Below are 25,400 nucleotides of genomic sequence, written 5' to 3'. Positions count from 1 at the left end.
GTGTTAGCATACGGTATTTGTTTTTCTCTTTCTGACATACTTCACTCTGTATGACATACTCTAGCTCCATCCACCTCACTACAAATAACTCAATTTCGTTTCTTTTTATGGCTGAGTAATATTCCATTTAATATATGTACCACATCTTCTTAATGCATTCACCTGTCGATGGACACTTAGGTTGCTTCCATGTCCTGGCTATTGTAAATAGAGCTGCAATGAACATTATGGTACATGATGATTTTTAAATTATGGTTTTCTCAGGGTATATGCCCAGTAGTGGGATTGCTGGGTCATATGGTAGTTCTATTTTTAGATTTTTTTTTTTTATAGATTTTTTTTTTAAATTTTATTTATTTATTTATTTATTTATCCATGGCTGTGTTGGGTCTTCATTTCTGTGCGAGGGCTTTCTCTAGTTGTGGCAAGCGGGGTCCACTCTTCATCACGGTGCGCGGGCCTCTCACTGTCGCGGCCTCTCCCGTTGCAGAGCACAGGCTCCAGACGCGCAGGCTCAGCAATTGTGGCTCATGGGCCCAGCCGCTCTGCGGCATGTGGGATCTTCCCAGACCAGGGCTCGAACCCGCGTCCCCTGCATTGGCAGGCAGACTCTCAACCACTGCGCCACCAGGGAAGCCCTATTTTTAGATTTTTAAGGAACCTCCATACTGTTCTCCATAGTGGCTGTATCAATTTACATTCCCACCAGCAGTGCAAGAGGGTTCCCTTTTCTCCACACCTGCTCCAGCATTTATTGTTTGTAGATTTTTTGATGATGGCCATTCTGACCGGTGTGAGGTGATACCTCACTGTAGTTTTGATTTGCATTTCTCTAATAGTTAGTGATGTTGAGCATCCTTTCATGTGTTTGTTGGCAGTCTGTATATCTTCTTAGGTGAAATGTCTATTTAGATCTTCTGCCCATTTTTGGATTGGGTTGTTTGTTTTTTTGATATTGAGCTGTATGAGCTGCTTGTATATTTTGGAGATTAATCCTTTGTCAGTCGCTTCATTTGAAAATATTTTCTCCCATTCTGAGGGTTGTCTTTTGGTCTTGTTTATGGTTTCCTTTGCTGTGCAAAAGCTTTTAAGTTTCATTAGGTCCCATTTATTTATTTTTATTTCCATTTCTCTAGGAGGTGGGTCAAAAAGGATCTTGCTGTGAGTTACGTCATAGAGTGTTCTGCCTATGTCTTCCTCTAAGAGTTTTAAAGCGTCTGGCCTTACCTTTAGGTCTCTAATTCATTTTGAGTTTATTTTTGTGTATGGTGTTAGGGAGTGTTCTAATTTCATTCTTTTACATGTAGCTGTCCAGTTTTCCCAGCACCACTTGTTGAAGAGGCTGTCTTTTCTCCATTGTATATTCTTGCCTCCTTTATCAAAAATAAGGTGACCATATGTGCGTGGGTTTATCTCTGGGCTTTCTATCCGGCTCCATTGATCTATATTTCTGTTTTTGTGCCAGTAACATACTGTCTTGATTACTGTAGCTTTGTAATATAGTCTGAAGTCCAGGAGCCTGATTCCTTGAGCTCCGTTTTTCTTTCTCAAGATTGCTTTGGCTATTGGGGGTCTTTTGTGTTTCCATACAAATTGTGAAATTTTTTGTTCTAGTTCTGTGACAGATGCCATTGGTATTTTGATAAGGATTGCATTGAATCTGTAGATTGCTTTGGGTAGTTTAGCCATTTTCACAATGTTGATTCTTCCAATCCAAGAACATGGTATATCTCTATGTTTGTATCATCTTTAATTTCTTTCATCACCCTCTTAATAGTTTTCAGAGTACAGGTCTTTCATCTCCTTAGGTGTGTTTATTCATAGGTATTTTACTCTTTTTGATGCAGTGGTAGATGGGATTGTTTCTTGAATTTCTCTTTCTCACCTTTTGTTGTTAGTGTATAGAAATGCAACAGATTGCTGTGTGTTAATTTTGTATCCCGCAACTTTACTGAATTCATTGATGAGCTCCAATAGTTTTCTGGTATCATCTTTAGGATTCTCTGTAGTATCATGTCATCTGCAAACAGTGACAGCTTTACTTCTTTTCTGATTTGGATTGCTTTATATCTTTTTTTTCTCTGATTGCTGTGGCTAAGACTTCCAAAACTATGTTGAATAATAGTGGTGAGAGTGGGCATCCTTATCTTGTTCCTGATTTTAGAGGAAATGGATTCAGTTTTTCACCATTGAGAACAATGTTGGCTGTGGGTTTGTCATATATGACCTTTATTATGTTGAGGTAAGTTCCCTCTATGCCTACTGTCTGGAGAGTCTTTATCATAAATGGGTGTTGAATTTTACTAAAAGCTTTTTCTGCATCTCTTGAGATTATCATGTGGTTTTTATCCTTCAGTTTTTTAATATGGTGTATCACATTGATTGATTTGCGGATATTGAAGAATTTGGGATAAACTCCACTTGATCATGGTGTATGATACTTTTAATGTGCTGTTGGATTCTGTTTGCAAGTATTTTGTTGAGGATTTTTGCATCTGTGTTCATCAGTGATATTGGCCTGTAGTTTTCTTTCTTTGTGACATCTTTGTCTGGTTTTGGTATCAGGGTGATGATGGCCTCATTGAATGAGTTTGGGAGTGTTTCTCCTTCTGCTATATTTTGGAAGCATTTGAGAAGGACAGGTGTTAGCTCTTCTCTAAATGTTTCATAGAATTCGCCTGTGAAGCCATCTGGTCCCAGGCTTTTGTTTGTTGGAAGACTTTTAATCACAGTTTCAATTTCAGTGCTTGTGATTGGTCTGTTTATATTTTCTGTTTCTTCCCGGTTCAGTCTTGGAAGGTTGTGCTTTTCTAGGAATTTGTCCATTTCTTCCAGGTTGTCCATTTTATTGGCATATAGTTGCTGGTAGTAATCCCTCATGATCCCTTTTATTTCTGCAGTGTCAGTTGCTACTTCTCCTTTTTCATTTTTAATTCTGTTGATTTGAGTCTTCTCCCTTTTTTTCTTGATGAATGTGGCTAATGGTTTATCAATTTTGTTTATCTTCTCAGAGAACCAGCTTTTAGTTTTATTGATTTTTGCTATCATTTCCTTCATTTCTTTTTCATTTATTTCTGATCTGATCTTTATGATTTCATTCCTTCTGCTAACTTTGGGGTTTTTTACTTCTTCTTTCTCTAATTGCTTTAGGTGTAAAGTTACGTTGTTTATTTGAGATTTTTTTTCTTTCTTGAGGGAGGATTGTATTGCTATAAACTTCCCTCTTAGAACTGCTTTTGCTGCATCCCATAGAGTTTGGGTCATCGTGTTTTCATTGTCATTTGTTTCTAGGTATTTTTTTATTTCCTCTTTGATTTCTTCAGTGATCTCTTGGTTATTTAGTAGTGTATGGTTTAGCCTCCATGTGTTTGTATTTTTTACAGTTTTTTTCCTGTAATTAATATCTAGTTTCATAGTGTTGTGGTCAGAAAAGATACTTGATACGATTTCAATTTTCTTAAATTTACCAAGGCTTGATTTGTGACCCAAGATATGATCTATCCTGGAGAATATTCCATGAGCACTTGAGAAGAAAGTGTATTCTGTTGTTTCTGGATGGAACGTCCTCTAAATATCAGTTAAGTCCATCTTGTTTAACGTGTCATTTAAAACTTGTTTTTTATTTATTTTCATTTTGGATGATCCGTCCGTCCATTGGTGAAAGTGGGGTTTTAAAGTTCCCTACTATTATTGTGTTACTGTGCATTTCCCCTTTTATGGGTGTTAGCATTTGCCTTATGTATTGAGGTGCTCCTATGTTGGGTGCATAAATATTTACAATTGTTATATCTTCTTCTTGGATTGCTCCCTTGATCATTATGTAGTATCCTTCTTTGTCTCTTGTAATAGTCTTTATTTTAAAGTCTATTTTGTCTGATATGAGAATTGCTACTCCAGCTTTCTTTTGATTTCCATTTGCATAGAATATCTTTTTCCATCACCTCACTTTCAGTCTGTATGTGTCCCTAGGTCTGAAGTGGGTCTCTTGTAGACAGCATATATACTGGTCTTGTTTTTGTATCCATTCAGCCAGTCTGTGTCTTATGGTTGGAGCATTTAATCCATTTACATTTAAGGTAGTTATCGATATGTAAGTTCCTATTACCATTTTCTTAATTGATTTGGATTTGTTTTTGTAGGTCTTTTCCTTCTCTTCTGTTTCCTGCCTAGAGAATTTCATTTAGCACTTTTTGTAAAGCTGGTTTGGTGGTGCTGAATTCTTTTAACTTTTACTTGTCCTTAAAGGTTTTAATTTCTCCGTCGAATCTGAATGAGATCCTTGCTGGGTAGAGTAATCTTGGTTGTAGGTTTTTCCCTTTCATCACTTTAAGTATGTCCTGCCACTCCATCTGGCTTGCAGAGTTTCTGCTGAAAGATCAGCTGTTAACCTTATGTGGATTCCCTTGTATGTTATTTGTTGCTTTTCCCTTGCTGCTTTTAATATTTTTTCGTTGTATTTAGTTTTTGATAGTTTGATCAATATGTGTCTTGGCGTGTTTCTCCTTGGATTTATCGTGTGTGGGACTCTCTGCGCCTTCTGGACTTGATTGACTATTTCCTTTCCTTTGTTAGGGAAGTTTTCAACTATAATCTCTTCAAATATTTTCTCAGACTCTTTCTTTTTCTCTTCTTCTTCTGGGACCCCTATAATTTGAATGTTGGTGCGTTTAATGTTGTCCCAGAGGTCTCTGAGACTGTCCTCAATTCTTTTCATTCTTTTTTTCTTTATTGTGCTCTGCAGTAGTTATTTCCTCTATTTTATATTCTTGGTCACCTATCTGTTCTTCTGCCTCAGTTATTCTGCTATTGATTCCTTCTAGAGAATATTTAATTTCATTTATTGTGTTGTTCATCATTCTCTGTTTTCTCTTTACTTTTTTAGGTCCTTGTTAAATGTTTCTTGTATTTTCTCCATTCTATTTCCAAGATTTTGGATCATCTTTACTGTCATTACTCTGAATTCTTTTTCAGGTAGAATGCTTATTACCTCATTTGTTTGGTCTGGTGGGTTTTTCCCTTTCTGCTTCATCTGCTGCGTATTTCTCTGTCTCCTCATTTTGCTTAACTTACTGTGTTTGGGGTCTCCTTTTCACAGGCTGCACGTTCATAGTTCCCATTGTTTTTGGTGTCTGCCCCCAGTGGGTAAGGTTGGTTCAGTGGCTTGTGTAGGCTTCCCAGTGACGGGACTGGTACCTGTGTTCTGGTGGGTGGGGCTGCATCTAGTCTTTCTGGTGGGCAGAGCTGTGTCTGGTGGTGTGTTTTGGGGTGTCTGTGAACTTATTATGATTTTAGGCAGCCTCTCAGCTAATGAGTGGGGTTGTGTTCCTGTCTTGCTAGTTGCTTGGCATGGGGCATCGAGCACTGGAGCTTGCTGGCTGTTGGGTGGAGCTGGGTCTTAGCATTGAGACAGAGATCTCTGGGAGAGCTCTTGCTGATTGATATTACTTGCGGCTGGGAGGTCTCTGGTGGTGCTATGTCCTGAACTCGGCTCTTCCAACTCAGAGGCTCAGGCCTGACACCAGGCTGGGGCACCAAGACCCTTTTGGGAAGTCTGAGGTCTTCTGCCAGCCTTCAGTAGGTGTTCTGTAGGAGTTGTTCCACATGTAGATGTATTTTTGATGTACTTGTGGGGAGGAAGGTGATCTCACATCTTACTCCTCCACCATCTTGAAGGTCCCCCCATTCTGTTTTACTGTAGGTGTTTACAGGTATAATTTTCCCTCTATCCTCTGGTTTTGCTGCATCCCAGAAGTTTTAATATGTTGTGTTTTTGTTTTCAGTCGTCTCAATGCTTTTTTCAATTTCTTTGATCCATGGTTTCTTCAGGGTGTGTTAACTTAATTTCCACATATTTGTGAATTTTCCAGTTTTCCTTCTGTTATGATTTCTACTTTCATTCCATTGTGATCAGAGAAGATATTTTGGATGATTTAATTCTTTTTAAATTTGTTGAGTTTTTTTTTTTTTTTTGTGACCTAACATATGGCCTGCCTTGGGGAATATTCCATGTACATTTGAGAAAAAAAATGTATGTTTTGGTATTTTGTGGTCATGTTCCGAATATGTTTGTTACATCTAGTTGATTTATAGTAGTATAAATCCTCTATTTCTGTATAGTTTTTCTGTCCATTATTGGGAATGGGGTATTGAACTCTCCAACTGTTATTGTTGAACTGTTTCTCCTTTCAGTTTTCAATTTTTAGTCCATGTATTTTGGGGCTCATTTGTTAGATATGGATATGTTTATAATTGCTGTATCTTCTTGAAGGATTCAGACTTTCATCAATACATAATCCTCTTCTTTGTCTTTAACAGTTCTTGACTTAAAGTCAATTTTGCCTGATATTAGTATAGCCACCCCCAGCATTCTTTTGCCTGCTCTTTGCATGGGTTATCTTTTTCTGTGCTTTCCCTTTCAACTTAAAATGTCCTTAGATTTAAAATGAGTCTCTGGTGGACAGCATATAGTTGGGTCATTTTCTTTTTTTAAACCCATTCTACCAATCTCTGCCTTTAATTGGATAGTTTTATTCATTTATGTTTGTAGTAATTCCTGGTAATGAAGGCTAGTTTCTGCTATTTTGCTCTGTTTTTTATATGTCTCAGCTGGTTTTTATTCCTTGGTTCTTCCATTATTACTTTCCTTTGTGTTTAATTTTTTTATTATACCATTTTGATTCCTTTCTGATTTTCCTTTCTGTGTATTTTTTAGTTATTTTCTTAGGGGTCACCCTAAGGATTATAATTAATCTCTTGAAGTATGACAATCTATTTTGAATTAATACCACCTTAGCTTCAATAGTATGCAAAAACTGCTTACGTACACCTCTGTCCTGCCTCCTTTATGTTGTTGTTTTACAAATTATATCTTTATATATTACATGCCTGTTAACATAGGTTTGTAATTATTGGTTTATGCATTTTTATTTTAGAGCATGAAGGGTTAAAAGAGGAATTACAACTTAAAAAATACAGTAATACTGGCTTTTGTATTTATATATAGTTATCTTCATAACAGCTTTAAAATTTTTTCTCATGACTTTGAGTTACTGTCTGATATGTTACTATTTCCACCTGAAGAATACTTTTTAGCATTTCTTGTGGGGCAGGTCTAATAACAGTGAACTCCCTCAGCTTTTGTTTATCTGAGAATGTCTTAATTTCTACTTCATCTTTAAAGGATCATTTTGCCAGATGTTAAAGTCTTGTTTGACATTTTTCTCTTTGAGCCCTTTAATTATGTCTTCCAATTTCCTCGTGACCTCAGTGGTTTCTGATGAGAAATTGGCTGTGAGTCTTACTGAGACTGCCTAATGAGGATTCCTTGTATGTAATGAATCATTTGTCTCTTGCTGTTTTCCAGATTCTCTTTATCTTTGGCTTTTGGTGGTTTGATATTAATGTGTCTCAGTGTGTATCACGTTGCATTTATCATCTTGGAACTCACTGAGCTTCTTAGATTTGTGGGATTTGTGGTTTTCATCAAACTTGGGGAGTTTGGATCCATTATTTCTTCAAATATTCTTTCTGTCCTTTTCTCTACTTTCTCTCTCTCTTGAACTCCCATAATGTATATGTTGATACACTTGAAGGTATCCTACAGGTGTGTTAGTTTTCTTCATTATTTTTTCTTTCCTTTTTCTTTTTCCCCCCTGCTCTTCAGAGTAGGTAATTTCAGTTGACTTGAATCAGTTAGAATCAGTTTGCTGATTCTTCTGTCTAAACATGCTTTTCAAACCCTCTAGTGAATTTTCAGTTTCAGTTATTGTACTTCTTAGCTCCAGATTTTCTCTTTTTATACTGTTCATGTCTTAGTTGATTACATCCTTCTCCTGGTTTCCTTCAGTTCTTTGTCCATGGTTTCCTTTAGCTCTTTTGAGCACACTGAAGGCAGCAAATTAAAGTCATTTTCTAGTAAAACCTACGTCTCTGTTCCTCAAGGTAGTTTCTCTTAATTTCTTCTGTGTATGGGAATTCTTTCCTCTTTCTTTTCTTGCTTCATAATTTTTGATTGAATATTCAACAGGTTGGATCTTTCAAATCTATAATGTAGTAACTGGAAATTTGAGTCTTCTCTCTTCTGTGTTTTTTGTTGCTTGCTTTGGGTGGCAGTTGTTTGTTTACTGACTTTTTGAAACTATATTTATAAAGTCTGTATTCTTTGTCATGTGTAGTTCTGAAGTCTCTGTTCCTTTAGCTTGTGGTCAGGTTTTATTGTCAGAGATTTCTTTGAATTCCGAGAACCAAAAGAAAAGAAATGAGGACCAAAAACTCTCCCAGTCTTTGCAGATTGGCTGTCTGTTTGATCATTCCTTCAGTGTTTATCCAGTCTGTTTACAACTTTGCCTTAGCCTTTTCTTTCTGCTTGTGCTGAGACTGAAGATCAGCCTGAGGTGAAAGCTTTAAGGGTCTTCTCTTAACTGTCCTTCCTTGGGCATGAATATGGCTTTCCTATTCTCCAGTATATAGAGGTGCTTTTCAATGCTCTAATTCCCCAAAGACACTTTCTCCCCATCATTTTCTCTTTAGCTTTCAGCATGTCTGTTTTTGGCCTCAACTTTAGAACTTTTGCCCCAGGTGGCAGCACGTCGGTCATTTGCCTTACAATGTTTTGGAGGAATTACCTCTGTGAAGCTGCTTTTCTGCCCTGAGAAAGTCCCAAATTTGGTGAAACATAGGTATGTTCTTGCAACAATTCTTCTGTCAGTCTCCAGCCAGGTCAAAAGAGACAAAAATCAGTTCCTTGAGATAAAGGTTGGCTCCGTTCACTCCAGAGCCATGGACCAGAGTTTCACATTGGGAATACCAGCTGCCATCTTTAAGCCCTTCATGAGCAGAGAGGAAAGTAGAAATGCTGCCAATTTTTCCTACCATTTTAAAATTGCCTTTTTCCTGACTCAACAATTGCTTGGTGGTTGCATATCTATGACTGTTTTCCAGAGTTCTCATGAAGTTGATTCTGACAGTTTTTACTCAGTTTTTCTTGTTGCTGTATAGGGATATTCCATTTTCACTGATGTCACTCTTCCTTTACTTCTGTAATCATGGTTTATTCTAGTTCTTTGAACATATTTATAATGACTGCTTTGAAGATTTTGTTAAATCTCACATCTGAGTCTTCTCACAGGCAGTGTTTGTTGCCTTCCTTTTTTGTTGCCCAAGGATTACACTTTCCTGTTTCTTTGCATATCTCATAATCTTTTTGTTAAAAACTGGATATTTTAGGTAATATAGAAGATCTGGATTCTGATTCCTTTTGGGGATTTTAAAATTATCCATCTGTTACTGATTTTTTGTTTGTTTAATTTTCTATGCTCACAGTGTATACTCTGTATAATTTCAGTGCTTTGAAATTTTTTGAGACTTTCATTGTTACTTAGATTATCAACTGTCTTGTTTAATATTTCACAAGCATTTGAAAATGGTGTATATTCTGCACTTGCTAGGTGTAGTGTTCTCTAAATGTAAACTAAATTTGAATTGGTTACTTTTTAAATTTTATGTCCTTTTATTTTTTTGTGTTTTCCCAGTTCCTGAGAGATTTTGAATGTGTTTCTCCTTCTGGTTCTATGTTTTTTTGCTTCATGTATTTTGGAGCCATGTTATTAGTTGTACACACATTTAATATTATTATGCCTTCCTGTTGAACTGACCCTCTTATCACTGTGAAGTGTTCCTTTTTATCTCAACTAATGCTTCTTCCTAAAGTTTATTTCATCTGATGCTGATGTTGACTCATCAGGTTTCTTTTGGTTTGTGTTTGCATCGTGTATCATTTTCTTACTTTTTAGCTTCAGCCTATCTGTATCTCACATTTAGAGTATGCCTCTTGTAAATAACACGAAGTTTTTTTTTTTATAATCCAGACTGATAGAATATGCATTTTAATTGGCTCATTTACATTTATATAATGTAATCAGTAATATAGTTACTGATATATTTGTGTTTAAATTTATTATCTTGTTTGTTTTCTATTTATCTGTCTTCATTTTGTTTTCCTTCTTTTCTACCTTTTTTAGGTTGATCAAGGATTTTTTTTTTTTTTTCTTTTTTTTTTTTTTTTTTCACTTCATCTCTTCTGTTGGATTTTTTGTACTAGTTTTTGTATTTTTCTTTTGGTGGCTACCCTAGATATTATAATGTACATTTTTGGCTTATTACAGTCTTAAACTAGTATGTTATTTTTCAAACAATTCAAGAACTTTATAACAGTTTAACTCCATTTACTTCTTTTCACATTTGGTGCTATTGATATAATGTATTTTACTTTTGTGTATATCATAAACACACAGGGCACTTATATTATTATTGCTTTAAATAGTCATTGTTTTTTTATCTTTACCCTTTCCCATGTTCTTCACTTTTCCTACAGTTCCATGCTTTCATCTGTCATCATTTTCCTTCAGTCTAAAGAACTCCTTTTAGTATTTCTTGTATTGCAGGTCTGCTGGTGACAAATTCCATCAGCTCTTGTTTATCTTTACTCCTCGTGAACCTCTTGATAAATTTCTTACCTCTTTTAAAGGAAACCAGAGCCAAACAAAAGTTAAAGTGATAAAGATGGACTTTATTTAAACAACTATTGTAGTAGGGGAAGCTACTCCAATAGAGAAGTGGGCTTAATTCTAGATACAGTCTGAACGAGTGGGAATTTATAGCCAAGGAGCAAGTAGGGTGGGGGCATTGGTGAATGGAGCATTACTAGAGGAGACATCAAGTCTGGGAAGATTTTTGGCTGAACCAACCTAACAGAGGATTCTTGCTGAGCAGGCCAAGGTGATCATCTACCACCTGGGGGATGGTAGGGGTGAAGAATTTGATCAGATATCAAAGGTGGCGAATTCTTGCTAAAAGGACTTAAGCAGGATTCCTGCTTAAACTGGATTCTACGAGGAAATACATGGTTGGGGCTTGTTAGGGAGAGGGTTCAGAGGAGCCTGACTAAAATTTGGTCAAGCAAAGAATCTTTGTCACCTCTGTACTTTTGTGTTTTCTTGTTGTCTTTACTGTCATTGCACTTAATTTCTTGAATTGTAATTCTCTAATGGCTTCTCTGTGTCATCTACTACACTGTGAGATCCTTAGAGTTAGGCACTATTTTCATTTTTGTATTTTCCATACCTATCTTGTGCATATTATAGAATAGGGACTCTATTAATATTAGTGGAATGATGACTATTCTTGGTCTAGAATGATATAGAATTGAATCACAATTCTGGTAATGGCTTGGAAAAGAAGAAACATTTTGAACTAATCAATACTATTTTATTAATAAATAAAAATAAGAATAATTTGGACTTGGTGTGTAGGGAAAGAAAGGGAGTTAAAAATGACTTTGGGGCTTCCCTGGTGGCGCAGTGGTTGAGAATCTGCCTGCTAATGCAGGGGACACGGGTTCGAGCCCTGGTCTGGGAAGATCCCACATGCCACGGAGCGGCTGGGCCCGTGAGCCACAACTACTGAGCCTGCGCGTCTGGAGCCTGTGCCCCGCAACGGGAGGGGCCGCGATAGTGAAAGGCCCGCGCACCGCGATGAAGAGCGGTCCCCGCACCGCGATGAAGGGTGGCCCCCACTTGCCGCAACTAGAGAAAGCCCTCGTACGAACCGAAGACCCAGCACAGCCAAAAAAAATAAATAAATAAATAAAAATAAAAGTAGCTATAAAAAAAAAAAAAAAAGCATTTGCAAATGAATGTAACTGGCATGTGTGTCTAGGATACATTTTTTAAAAAAAAAAAAAAAAAAAATGACTTTGAGGTTTCTTTGAGGTCCAATCTATTCAATATAATATATATCTCAAACACAGTATCACTGCCTTTTCTTCCTTCCTAGGACAATCCAATTAACATGAACTAGTAAGAAAAACATGAAATAAGTATTAATATATAATTGCCATTTTGGAATAAGATAGTGTGACTAAACATGACTATAAGCACTGTCTTCTGCTTTTGTTTGCAGGGTGACATAACCATTTTTGTTTTGGTGTGTATCCCCTTGTTCTGACCCTTTTGTGCCAATGTATATGGATACATTTATTTTCCTATCTTGATACCTATAATTAAGGTATGGAGTCTTATGTTAAGAAATCATTATTCATCATTTTAAGAAATCCTTATGATTCATCAGTATGAGTTCACTTTTCTGACTTTGTGTAATTACGCTATTGTTTGAAAATCATGCCATCATCTTGTTCAGAAAAATATCCTTATCATCATATGCTAAGAATAATGGTTCCATATATAGTTTTATTTGCATGATTACATTTAAACTGAATGCTACTTTTTTGGTAAGGTTCTCTTTTCAGTGGTTTTTTTTCCCAAGGCAATCTCATATCTGGTCTTTTATGGTCCCTTCCTGGGCAGTGTCATCTCCCACTGTGTCTCTTACATATATACCTGGAACACTGGCAATGTGACCCATTTTGTGGATAGAGGAGAGATAGTACCTTGTACCTTCTAGATAAAAGAAGTAGTATGTGCAAGGCACAGAGACATGGGATTATAATGCTATTTGATTGATTAGATAATGTTCTTCAAAATTTCAAGTTTAAAATATTTTTTCAATGCAGAATTAGCCTAGATCCAAATAGTACTCAGACAAAATAATTATTTCTCAAATTATTTGAATGGTATTATTTCCTGTCATCTTATGGTTATTTTAAAGTTTAGAGAATAACAAGCCATTATTCTCTACAGTTTCAATATGATATACATGGTAAACCCTTATCTTGGTATTCATTAATGTCTTTTTTCTTTTTTCCCTTTCCCATTCCTTTCTTTTTGACATGAGGCTTACTGCTTTTATTTAATGAATTCTTTAAAAAAAAAAGTTTTTTCTCCACTGTACTTTTACTTTCCTTTTTCTTTAGTCCCATCCTGGCAACTAGGACAGTAATCTCTTGTGAATCTTCCCATAGTTTTCTCCATAATCATATAATCATATAGGGACACACAATCCCCCTCCCTCCCATACCCACAGTCACTGGGATTTTGAGATTATTATTTTATAAAATGGAATCATATTACATACCCTTGTGTGCTTCTTGCTTTTCTCATGAAAACGTACATTGTGAAAAATCTAATTAAGCCAGCTGCTTTTGTACTAACTTGTTCTTTTTATTGAATTTCATAATGGTCCATGGCATAGATTATACCACCACAATTTTTTCGTATCTTCTGCTCTCGAATTTATATTTTATTTCTTTCTATTTTCTTACTACTATGCTACATTTTTAGGAGTACATAGAAGAGATTGCTGGGTTAAAAGGATATTTTAAATTTTTACTGACATTGATTTCTCAAAATTATATAGGTACTGCTTTCTCAGAAGCTGTACTAGTTTACATTTCTAGCCATTACATCATAGTTCCCTTTTCACTGCAGTTCAGTCAGCACTAGATGCTATCCTTCTTATTATTTTTGCTAGTTGAATGGGGATAAAGTGATATTAATTTAAATTTGCATTTTCTTCATTACTAAGTATTACCATCCTTTCCCATGTTTATTAGTCATGTGGATTTGCTCTACTGTGAATAACTTATTTCCATTTTTTGCCATTTTCTTTTTCTGTTTTGCCTTTTTAATCCTGATTTTTCAATTATAAAATATTTCAAGTAATTCTTTGTGTAGAAAGATAAAATACATATCAGTGTGCTCACCACCCAAATTTTCAAATTTATCATTTTGTCATTTTACTTCAGACTTTTTTCTAGTATGTTATTGTGATGAATTATATTAATAGATTTTCCTAATTTGTCCATCTCTGCAATCTTAGGATAAATGAACTTTGTCATAATTTTTTTCTAAGAAACATTGCTGGATTTGGTTTGCAGATATTTAATTTAGGATTTTTGAATCTATTTTGGTAAGTGTTATCTATCCTTTTATGATGTCTTTATCTGGTTTTGGTATCATGGTCAAACTGAAGTCACAAAATGTGTCAGTTTTTCTGTTCTCTTTCTCTGTTCTCTGTAATAGTATACTTAAGATTGGAATTGCCTTTCATGTTTAATTGAACTTATGTATAAAGTTCATCTGAGTCTGCTGGTGGTTTTTCCCTTTCTTCTTTGTCATTCTTCCTTTTTTTCCCTTCTTCCTCCTTTCTTCTCCTCAACCTTTTAAGTGCTTAGATTGTTTCTTTAATAGTTATTTTTCTTTTGAAGTTTTAAAATTCTTGAATTCATTTTTTAAAGTTATGTAGATTTTCAAAAATTGTCCAGTTGTCTACATTTTCAAATTTACTGCCAAAATTTATTCTAACACTCTTTTTGTCTTTATAATGTATACCTATAATTATACTTAAAAAAATTCTTAATGTTTATCTATGCCTCCTTTTTTTTTTTTTCTTGATCAGGCTGGACAAAGGCTTATTTATTTTGTTAGTAATTGCAAATAATCAGATTTTATTTTGTTGATTCTCTTTATTGAATCTTTATTCTCTGTTAACTTCTACTCTATCATGTCCTTTCATCTGTCTTTGGGATTAGTCTGTTGTTTTCTAATGTATTGAGTTAGATAATTTAGGTCATTATCTGTGATTTTCTAATATAAGCAGGTTAAAGCTACAATTTTCCCTCTTGAGTATCATTTTAGTTATACTCCTTCATTTAATATGTGGTATTGGTCATCATTCATTGTAAGTGCTTTTTAATTTCTGTTATAATTTCTCCTATGACCTGTGAGGTATTTAGAAGTATTTGTAAATTCAAAAATGATACAAGGGTACAGTTTCAAAGTTGTTACTGAATAATGTTTTTATATACAACTACTTGAAATTATTACATATTTATGAGTAGACAATTATGTTAATAACTTAAATAAAAAATTTAAATCTTCGTTGTCAGTGTGTCAAGTTGGTGTCATTTTGCCTACAGTGGAAAAGAGTGAAAACATCACTAGAGTAAACATACTTTCTGTGAGGCTTATGTTTACAAATATATAGGATTAAAAATTTTTTTCCTTAGTATTCATTTCTGATTTAATTGAAGTGTGATTAGAAAACATGGTATGTATGATCATTCTCTGGCATTTTTGGAGACTTGTTTTTAGTCTCCACATGATTGGTATTTATTTGTTTGGGTGTATGTATGTGTGAATGTTCTGTATGTGCTTGGAAATAATATGCGTTATTTAATTGTGTGGCTTAGGTGTTCTGTATGTTTTTTTAAAAGTCCACTGGCCTTCAGCATTTTGTTAATGTACCTCCTAAAATGTCTTTGAAAAAAATTCTTGCATTTTAAGTTGATGTTTAAAGTTTTTCACTGTAAGTTTAAATAGTACAGAGGATATAACGACTAGTATATTGTGTAAAACTTGACATTTAAAAATAAAACTGTTTCACTGTTCTCTTTAAAGCACCTGATGACTCCTAAATATTTTAGTTATTTGGTACCCTCATTATTATTTAAAACACATGTAACTTTGAATCAACCTTACTGTACAGGACAACTAAAAAACTAGATAAAATATATTTTATAATGTGCTTGAAAGAATCCTAGCAATTAAATTTTAAAATACAGGGGAAAAATGTATTTAATTAAGAATTCAGTTGTAAGTCATGTTGAACAAGATTTTGACTGCTACTGCATTTTGTGCTGATTTTAAGAGTTGTTACTTCAGCCCCATTGCAGATCATAGATGTTATGTAAATGTACTTCACTAATAATTTTTTTTTCTGCTTCTTTCCTAGGAATCACACCTGTGTATCATAGTATGTTTGCTTTAATGAATGAAACAGAAAGGATGTGGTATCCACCCAACCATGTCTTCCATATAGATGAATCAACCAGGCACAATGTACTCTACAGAGTCAGGTACTTTCTCCAGTAAAGTGACTAATTAACTTAATAGTAAAAGGGCATAGTGGGAGAAATTATCAACCATATTTTTTAATTGCAAGGTCTTTAATATCAGAGACCAGAACCAATTAGCATCTAATCTTCTTCAGTTAAGACTCTCTTTCCCCACTAGAGAAAGTGTTCATACATGTTCTTTAACTAGAATGCTCTGAGAATAAAGCTGTCCTGGTGAGATGCTACTTTACCACTTAAGATTATAATTAAATTTTGAACAGGGCAAGAATGGCCTTTACTAGCAAAATCCTAAATGTTTGGAATATTGATAGTTTCCCAGGAAATTTGATGTTTTGATCAATAATATGTAAGCTCACATTTTTTCTTTTTAATAACTTTTTTTTTAAGTTGAAGTGAAGGAAAGATAAGATTTTGCCAGTGATTATTTACAACCTCAAATTATAAGTTACTTTATTTGATAGTCTTTGGTAATATGTAGTACCAATTTAGAGAAATCCAGAGGTACTTTTCCATTCAAAAGGATGAAACAAAGAAATAAGTTTGATCTCTGGTTCTTACTTATGAAATAGATCCATTCCATACAGAGTCAGTGTTGCATAGTAAAAAAGAAAATGGGCCCATTCATGTTTTTTAAAAGAAAAGAAAAGGAGACCTTAATAAACTAAGACTTAAGAGAGGCATCCTTACCACGACAAAGGATATCTGCAAAAAACATGTGGCAAATAATATTCTTAAATGGTAAAATGTTAGAAGCATTCTCCTTAAAATCAGGAACAAGATATATAGAAAACAAAGATAGCCTTGATCACTGCTTGTATATAGGATTTTGGTGGAGTTCCTAACCAGTATAGTAAGACAGGAAAAATAAATAAAATATTTCATAATTGAGAACAAAGAAGCAAAAAGTCATTATTTGGAGATGATATGATAACATAGAAAATATGAACAAATCTACAGGCATCAGTAATAATCATTCAGCAGAAGGCTAGATTTATGTGATCAATATGTTAAAAAATTAACTATTTCCATACATCACAAACAGAAAGAGGTCACTTAAAATAATGACTAATAAAAACAAAAAACATAAGGTACCTAGGATTAAATCTATTCAAAGTTATGTAAGACTTATGCAGGTTTTAAGACTTTTCAATTTGTGTTATTTAAAGAAGCAGGGTAATATGCGTATGTTTCACAAAATATCAATATCTTATTAAGAATATTTTCTTTATCACTTTCTATAATTACTGTACTTTCTGCAATCAGCAAGTAGTATATCTTTTTATTTTAAAGTGTTTGTAGAGCAGTGGTCTGCAGTCTTTTTCTGAGAAGCCAGATAGTAAATATTTTAGGCATTGCAGGCCATACTGTCTCTGTTGTAGTTATTCAACTCTGTTGTTATAGTGTGAAAGCAACCATAGACAGTAAGTAAATGAATGGCCATGACTGTTCCAGTAAAACTTTATAAAAATTGGTAGTGGACCAGATTGGGCCTGTGAGCCATAGTTTGCTGACCTCTCCTTAAGAATTAAAAAATATGTCCCTTATCAAATTCATGACTTTCTCCTATTTTTAACCTAAGGGGGCACATATCCATTGCTACCTATAATCAAAAGTTCCAAGGATAGTCTAACCAGAAAAGGAGATTTTATATAATTAAAAAAAAAAATTCCACCTGCCTTTTGTTCAGAGGCTATTCTTCATTTCCTTTATTACATATTTATGGTTTATTTCAAAATCAACATAAAAGAGCAACAATTATAAAACTGTGTTGGAGGGCTTATAATGTATAAAGATGTAACTTGTATGACAAATATAGAATAAAGGGAATGGAACAGAGTTTCTGTATTTTATTGAAATTAAGTTGATATGAATAAGAACTAGATTGTTTAAGTGAAAATGTCTGTTGTAATCCTCTGGGAGACTCCTATGAAAATAACTCAAAAATATATAGTAAAAGATAAAACAAGAGTCTTAATGTATGTAATACACTAGAAAATACCTATAGCAATAATGGAGGAATATATGAACAAAAAATCCAAAAAAAGCCTAATAGAAGCAAAATGACAGACATAATAAATACTTTGTTAACAGTAATTGCCTTAAATGTAAATGAATTAAACACTCAGGTCAAAAGGCAGAGATTGGAGGACTGAATTTAAAAAACCCCATAAATTACATGCTGTCTATAAGAGGCACACTTTGCATTCAAAAACACAAATAACTTGAAAGTAAAGGATTGAAAAAGATATAACAGGCACTGAGTAACTGAAAGAGAGCTGGAGTAGCTGTATTAATATCAGACAAAATTGACTTTAAGATATATATTGTTGCTAGAGACAGAGGAGGGACATTTTATAATTAACAAGGAGTTAATCTGTTAGGAAACATAATAACATTTGTTTAAAATTGTTACAAGTTGGATCCAACTACAGAGCTCCAAAATAAATGAAGCAGCAATGAAAGAATTAAAGGGAAAACTAGACAATTCAACAGTAATAGTTGGAGACTTCAATACGTCACTTTCAGTAATGGACAGTGACTTCAATGGTCACTTTCAGTAATAGAAGATCAGCAAGGAAATAGAAGACTTGACCAACACTGTAAACCAGCTAGACATACATATATAGAACACTGCACCCAACCACAGCACAATACACATTCTTTTCAAGTGCATATGGAATATTCTCCAGGATAGATCATATGTTAGTCCACAAAATGAATCTCAATAAATTTGCAAAGACTGAAGTCATACGAAGTATGTTCTCTGACTACAGTGGAATTAAATTAGGAATCATTAACAGAAGGAAATCTGGAAAATTCACAAATACATGGTAATTAACAACACACTTCTAAATAACTGAGGGGTCAGAGAAGAAATCACAAAGGAAAATGGAAAATACTTTGATATGACTGAAAATGAAACGGATCATATCAAAACTTATGGTATGCAGCTAAAACAATGCTTAATGGAAATTCATAGCTATAAGCACCTATATTAAAAAAGAAAAAAGTTCTCAAAGCAATAACATTCAACTTTAACAAAGTAGAAAAAGAAGAGTAAATTAAATTCAAATCAAGTTGAAGGAAGGAAATAATAAAGATCAGAGTAGAAATAAATGAAATAGGAAGACAACAGAGAAAATCAAGAAACCAAAAGTTGGTTCTTTGAAAAGATCAACAATATCAGTAAACCTTTAGCTAGACTGACCAAGATAAAAAGAGAGAAGCTTAAATTATTAAAATCAGGAATAAAAGAGGTAACATTACTGTGACCTTATAGAAATAAAAAGGATTATAAGGAACAACTGTATGCCAACAAACTACATAACCAAATGAAATGGACAAATGTTTAGAAAGACACAAACTGTAGAACTGACAAAGGAAGAAGTAGCATGTCTGAATAGACCTTAACAAGTAAAGAAATGGAATTCAATTAGTAACTTAAAAAAACTTTCCACAAAGGAAAGCCCAGGCCCAGGTGGCTTTACTGGTAATTCTATTAAACTTTTAAGGAAGAGTTGATACTAGTTATTCACAAAAAGTGAAAAGGAGGGAACACTTCCTAATTCATTCTGGTGAGTTCACCATTACCCTGATACCAAATCCAGACAAAGACATCTAAAAGAAAAGAAAGCTACAGACAAATATCCCTTATAAACATAGTTGTAAAAATCATTAAGAAAATACTAGCAAACAAAATTCAGCAATATATAAAAAGGATTAAATATTGACCAGGTGGAATTTACTCCAGGCAATACAAGGTTGCTTTAACATATGAAAATCAATCAATCAATATAATGTACCATATTAGTAGAATAAAGAATCAAATCATATGATCGTCTTAATAGACACAGAGAAAAACATTTGACAAAATCCAACATTCTATCGTGATCAAAATATTAAACATAATAAGAATGGAAGGGAACTTAGTCTGATAAAGGGCATCTGTGAAAAACCCAAAGCTAACCTTATGCTTGATAGTGAAAGGCTGAATGCTTTTTTCCAAAGATCAGGAACAAGACAAGAATATCTGCTCTCACCACTTCTATTTAACACTGTACCATAGATTCTAGCCAGGGAAAATAGGCAAGAGAAAGAAATACAAGGCATCTATATTGGAAAAGAAGTGGCAAAACTCTCTGTTCACAGATGATGTGATCTAGTACATGAAAAATCCTAAGGAATTAATAAACTATTAGAACTAATAAATGAGCTCAGCCTGGTTACAGGACAGAAATACAAAATCAGTTGTATTTCTATATGCTAGCAATTACAGAACAAATGTGAAATTAAGAAAATTCCATTTACAATAGCATAAAAGAATACTTAGGTATAAACCTGACAAAAGAAGTGCAAAATTTGTGTACTGAGAAATATAAAATATCATTGAAAGAAATTAGAGAAACACCTAAATAAATGGAAAGATAATATAGGAAGACTTAATATTGTTAAGATGGCAGTGTTCCCATAATTAATCTGTATATTCAATGCAATCTCCACTGAAATTCTAGCTATCTTTATTGCAGAAATTGACAAATTTGTCATAAAATTCATAAAAAATCAAAGGGACTTGGAATAGCCAAAACAGTCTTGAAAAAGAACAAAGTTAGAAGATTCACACTTATTTCGAAACTTGGTCCACAACCATAGTAATCAAGACAGTGTGGTGCTGACTTAAGGTTAGATAATAGATTAATGGAATAAAATTGAAAGTCCAAAAATAATCTCTCATATTATGGTAATAGACTTTAGACAAGGGTGCCAAGACAATTCATGGGGAAAGAATAGTCTTTTCAACAAATGGTGCCAGGACAACTGAATATCCACATGTAAAGTAATGAATTTAGACAACTCACACTGTTTACAAAAAGGTAATTTAAAATGGATCATAGACCTAAATCTAAGAGCTAAAACTATAAATTCTTAGGAGAAAACAGGATCATGTGTTTGTGTACTTAAATTAGGCAGTGATTCCAATATGGCACCAAAAGCCTAAGCAACAAAAGAAAAATAGGTTAATTGGGATTCATCAAAGTATATGTTTGTGCATCAAAGGATACTGACAAGAATGTGAAAAGACAACCCATAGAATGGAAGAAAATGTTTGTAAATTATATATCTGGCAGATGTCTTATATCCAGAATATATAAAGAACTCTTACAGTTCAGTACAGTGACAACTAACACAATTAAAATAAGGGCAAAGTTTTGAATAGCCCTTTCTCTAAACAAAACATACAAATGATCAATAAGCATGTGAAAAGATACTCAACATCTTTATCCATTAGAGAAATGTAAATCAAAACCACAATGGGATATCATTTTACCCGCTAGGATGGCAAGCATTAAAAAGATGGACAATAACACGTTGTTATAAATTTGTCAAATTAGGGACTTCCCTGGTGGTCCAGTGGTTAAGATGCCATGCTGCCAGTGCAGGAGGCACGGGTTCGATCCCTGGTTGGGGAACTAAGATCCCACGTGCTGCGCGATGCGGCCAAAAGATTAAAACAAAAAAAAAAAATTGTCAAATTACCTCTTATTAAGTGGAACATAGGGTGCCAGATGGTGAGCCACATTTCAACAACAGACTACAAGAGGAATTGAAGTAGAAAAGTTTATTACTCACGTACCTGCATGCCTTAAGGAGTCACATGGAAAGGTCAAGGCACAGTGCAGATAGAGAGAGTCAGGACCTGGAGCACATGCCTTTATTAGGGTTTAAGTGTAGAGTGCCTTGGGGTTCCTGGACTAAGGCCAGACTGGTCAATTCAAAAGAGTTGGGTTTTGGTAAGCCACGTAGGAATCTTATTGAAGAGGTGCATAGGACTAGACACTGGGAGGCAGGGATGACTATTGATCACAGTGGCTGTTGGGGAAGTCATATAAGGAACTTACATTTGCTTGTGACTCTGCAAGTTGCTCTCTAGGGCATGCGTTTGTGTGGGAGCTAATGTCAGTTTAAGGTCACTACAGGACTCTTGACGAAACAAAATGAATGCTGAGTCAGCAGTAGCATAGAGTAACTTAGCTAAACTCTCCACCCAAGTGTTGGCAAGGATGTGACCTATTGGGACACTCATACATTGTTGTTAGAAGTATAAAAGAGCACAGCTGCTTTGAAGGACAGTTTGGCTACTCCTTTAAAAGATAAACATAGAATTATATGATTCAGTAATGCCGCCCTAGGTATATATGCAAGAGAAATGAAAACATACATCCACAGGAAGAATAAACTTGTATATGAATTATTCATAGCAACATTATTCACAATAGCAAAAAGATGGAAACAAACCAAATGTCCATGAAGTCATGAATGGTTAAGCAAAATGTGGTATATCCATACAATGGGAATTTAATTGGGCAATAAAAAGAAATGAAGTACTGATACATGCTATAAATGTGGATGATCCTTGAAAACATTATGCTAAGTGAAAGAAGGTAGAAAAAGCCACATATTATATGATTCCATTTATATAAAATATCCAGAATAGACAAATTTATAGAGATAGACTAGTGGTAACTTAGGGCTGAGAAGTAGATAAGGGTGACTTGGGTAGGGAATTTCTTTTATGGGAGATAAAGATGTTCTAAAGTTAGGTTGTGGTGATGTTTGTACAGTGCTTTGAATATACTAAAAACATTGAATTGTATACTTTAAATGAGTGAACTTTATGTGAATTATATCTCAGTAGAGCTGTAAATAAAAAAAGCAATATAGAATTTTTTTGTTTGTTTCTCTGAAGGACAAGTTTGTAACCTCCATTTTTTGAAACTGAAGTATAGCTGATTTACAATGCTGTGTTAGTTTCTTGTGTACAGTAAAGTGATTCAGTTATACATATTTATATTCTTTTCCACATTCTTTTCCATTATAGCTTATTACAGGATATTGAATATCCCTGTGCTATATAGTAGGACCTTGTTTATCCATTCTATATATAATAGTTTGCATCTGCTAACCCCAAACTCACAATCCAATGCTCCCCCACTCCCCTTCCCCTTTGGCAACCACAAGTCTGTTCTCTATGTCTGTGAGTCTGTTTCTGTTTCATAGATAAGTTCATTTGTGTCATATTTTAGATTCCACAGATAAGTGATATCATATGGTATTTGTCTTTCTCTTTCTGACTGGCTTCGCTTAATATGATAATCTCTAGGTCTGTCCATGTAGCAGCAAATGGCATTATTTCATTCTTTTTTATGTAATCTCTGTTTCTTTAAAGAAGAAGCAATTATTTGTTTTCTCAACAAATTAGCATTTTCAGATTCCTCTACTGATGTTCCTAGAATTACATTAAAATTTTTTTTTGAATTTTATTTTATTTTTTTTAATACAGCAGGTTCTTATTAATTATCTATTGTATACATATTAGTGTGTATATGTCAATCCCAATCTCCCAGTGCATCCCACCACCACCACCACCCCGCTTTCCGCCCTGGTGTCCATACTAAAATTTTTTTTGTTAATGTTTTATTTCTACATTTCTCTATTTTCTATTATTTTCTTCTATGTTCTGTTCATGGAAGAAGGCAGAATATGGATTTTAAACTTACGTTTCTTGTATTTTCTGGCTGTATTATTACACATGGCTTTACCCATATTTCCTTTTGTCCTCATTTTGTATTTAACACTGTCAGTTGTGTTTTCTGATTATGGGATGATACCTTTTGGTAGATCGGAAGTGGTTATATATATACAGTATGTTTATATTAGAACTGTTGGAGGCTGACTGATTATTTTAATTGTCTCGTAGATTTTACTTTCCTTACTGGTATTGTAATGGCAGCAACAGAACCTATAGGCATGGAATATCTCGAGGTGCTGAAGCTCCTCTTCTTGATGACTTTGTCATGTCTTACCTTTTTGCTCAGGTATGTACATGTGTTAAATGATAAATATCTGGCCATGTATATGTACCTCTTAATCAGGAAAATATTCACATATGGGAAAATTGATGTTCTGTCTGCATAGCAGGTGCAGAGAGGTAACAGAATTGAGTCTTTTATCACTAATTTTTAATCCCATGGTTTATGGATAATAGAATCTATTTTATAAAGATTCCTAGAATTGCCCCTTTTGAATTTTCTTTTTATTTTAGTGCTTTAGATCATTTTAAGGATTTCACAAGTTTAGACTGAGTTTTACAACATGATGCATGTAGACCTAAGTGGCTGGAATATAGGACAGTGAAATTTCTTTAGAGAAAATTTTTTTTAAATTCCTGAACAATTTCAGACTTAATTAGTGGGTAGTGAAATGTGAAGAAAGTAAGTAATTGCATAAAAAGTGAACTACAGTAGTTTGTGTAGCCCCTCATAGGAGGGTGGCTGGTTGTTGATACTTAGTCTGAGAACTGTGTTCCAGTTGTTTATTAATATTGTTAAATTTTTGTGGTGTTTTTGAACATTTTTAAATGCTTTTATCTATTGCCTTGATTAGTGCTTTTGTGTAAAGATACACTCTTGATATCCCCAAGGTATCAGATCAAGGAGTTCTAAATCAGATATGCTAATATCATGGGAAATAACCTCACAGATCCTCATAGCTCACATTTCTAATATGTGTAGTAGGGCTAGTTTAGTTTGTGAGCAACAAATTGAAAAATATTTCTCTTTTGCAATATGAGAGCAACCAACTTTTCTGTGTGTGAGGGGGTAAAATATACTTAATAAAATTTACTATTTTAACCATTTTTAAGTGGTCAAATCGGTGGTATTAATTCAGTACATTCATATTGTTCTGCAGCCATTACCACCATCCATCGCCAGAACATTTTTCATCTTCCTAAACTGGAACTTTATACCCATTAAAAAATAACTCCTCATTCCCCTCTCCTCCTGACCCCTGGCAGCCACCTTTCTACTTTCTGTCTCTATGAATTTCCTTATTCCAGGTAGCTCATGTAAGTGGAATTATACAGTATTTACTCTTTTGTGACTGGCTTATTTCTCTTACATAATGTCTTCAGGATTCATCCATGTTGTAGCATGTGTCAGAATCTCCTTGCTTTTTAAGGATGAATAATATTCTATTGTATGCACCACATTTTGTTTATCCATTAATCTCTTGTTGGATAGTTGGGTTGCTTCTACCTTTTGGCTCTTATGAATAATACTGCAATGAACGTGGGTGTACAGATATCTCTCTGAGACCCTATTTTCAATTCTTTTGGATATCTATCCAGAAGTGGGATTACTAGATGATATGGTAGTTCTATTTTTAATTTTTTTGAGGAACTGCCATACTGTTTTCCATAGCAGCAGCACCATTTTACATTATTACCAGCAGCACACAGCATTCCACATCCTCACCATCACTTACTTTCTGTTTTTTTGATTATGGCCATTCTGATAGGTGTGAAGTGGTATCTCGTTGTGGTTTTGATTTGCATTTCCTTAATGATTAGTGATTTGGCACATTTTTTAATAAGCTTATTGGCCATTTTTATATTTTCTTTGGGGAAATTTCTGTTCAAGTCTTTCACCCATTTTTTAATCAGATTGTTTTTTTGTTGTCTAGTTCTGTGTGTTCTCTCTGTGTTCTGGTTATTAACGCCTTATCAGATATATGATTTGCAAATATTTTC

General features: G+C 34.2%; 1 protein-coding gene across 5 annotated transcripts in view; it reads left to right on the top strand.

The window, feature by feature from the left end:
* Positions 1 to 25,400, top strand: part of JAK2 (Janus kinase 2) — a 221,382-nt gene that overhangs the window by 142,034 nt on the left and 53,948 nt on the right. For 4 of the 5 annotated variants that reach the window (XR_005020220.1, XM_036854641.1, XM_036854640.1 and 1 more), the window contains 2 exons: positions 15,688 to 15,811; positions 23,568 to 23,685. Coding sequence is in view for 3 of the 5 variants with exons in the window: in XM_036854641.1 (XP_036710536.1) it covers positions 15,688 to 15,811; positions 23,568 to 23,685 (242 nt within the window). In the remaining 2 variants the exon portion in view is untranslated. Of the gene's footprint in view, positions 1 to 15,686; positions 15,812 to 23,567; positions 23,686 to 25,400 lie in introns of those variants that run through there. The other variant, XM_036854643.1, reaches the window with a different exon arrangement.

Source organism: Balaenoptera musculus, chromosome 6, assembly GCF_009873245.2.
Source record: "Balaenoptera musculus isolate JJ_BM4_2016_0621 chromosome 6, mBalMus1.pri.v3, whole genome shotgun sequence".
NCBI lineage: Eukaryota > Metazoa > Chordata > Mammalia > Artiodactyla > Balaenopteridae > Balaenoptera > Balaenoptera musculus.
This window is presented reverse-complemented; position numbering and strand designations above follow the sequence as displayed.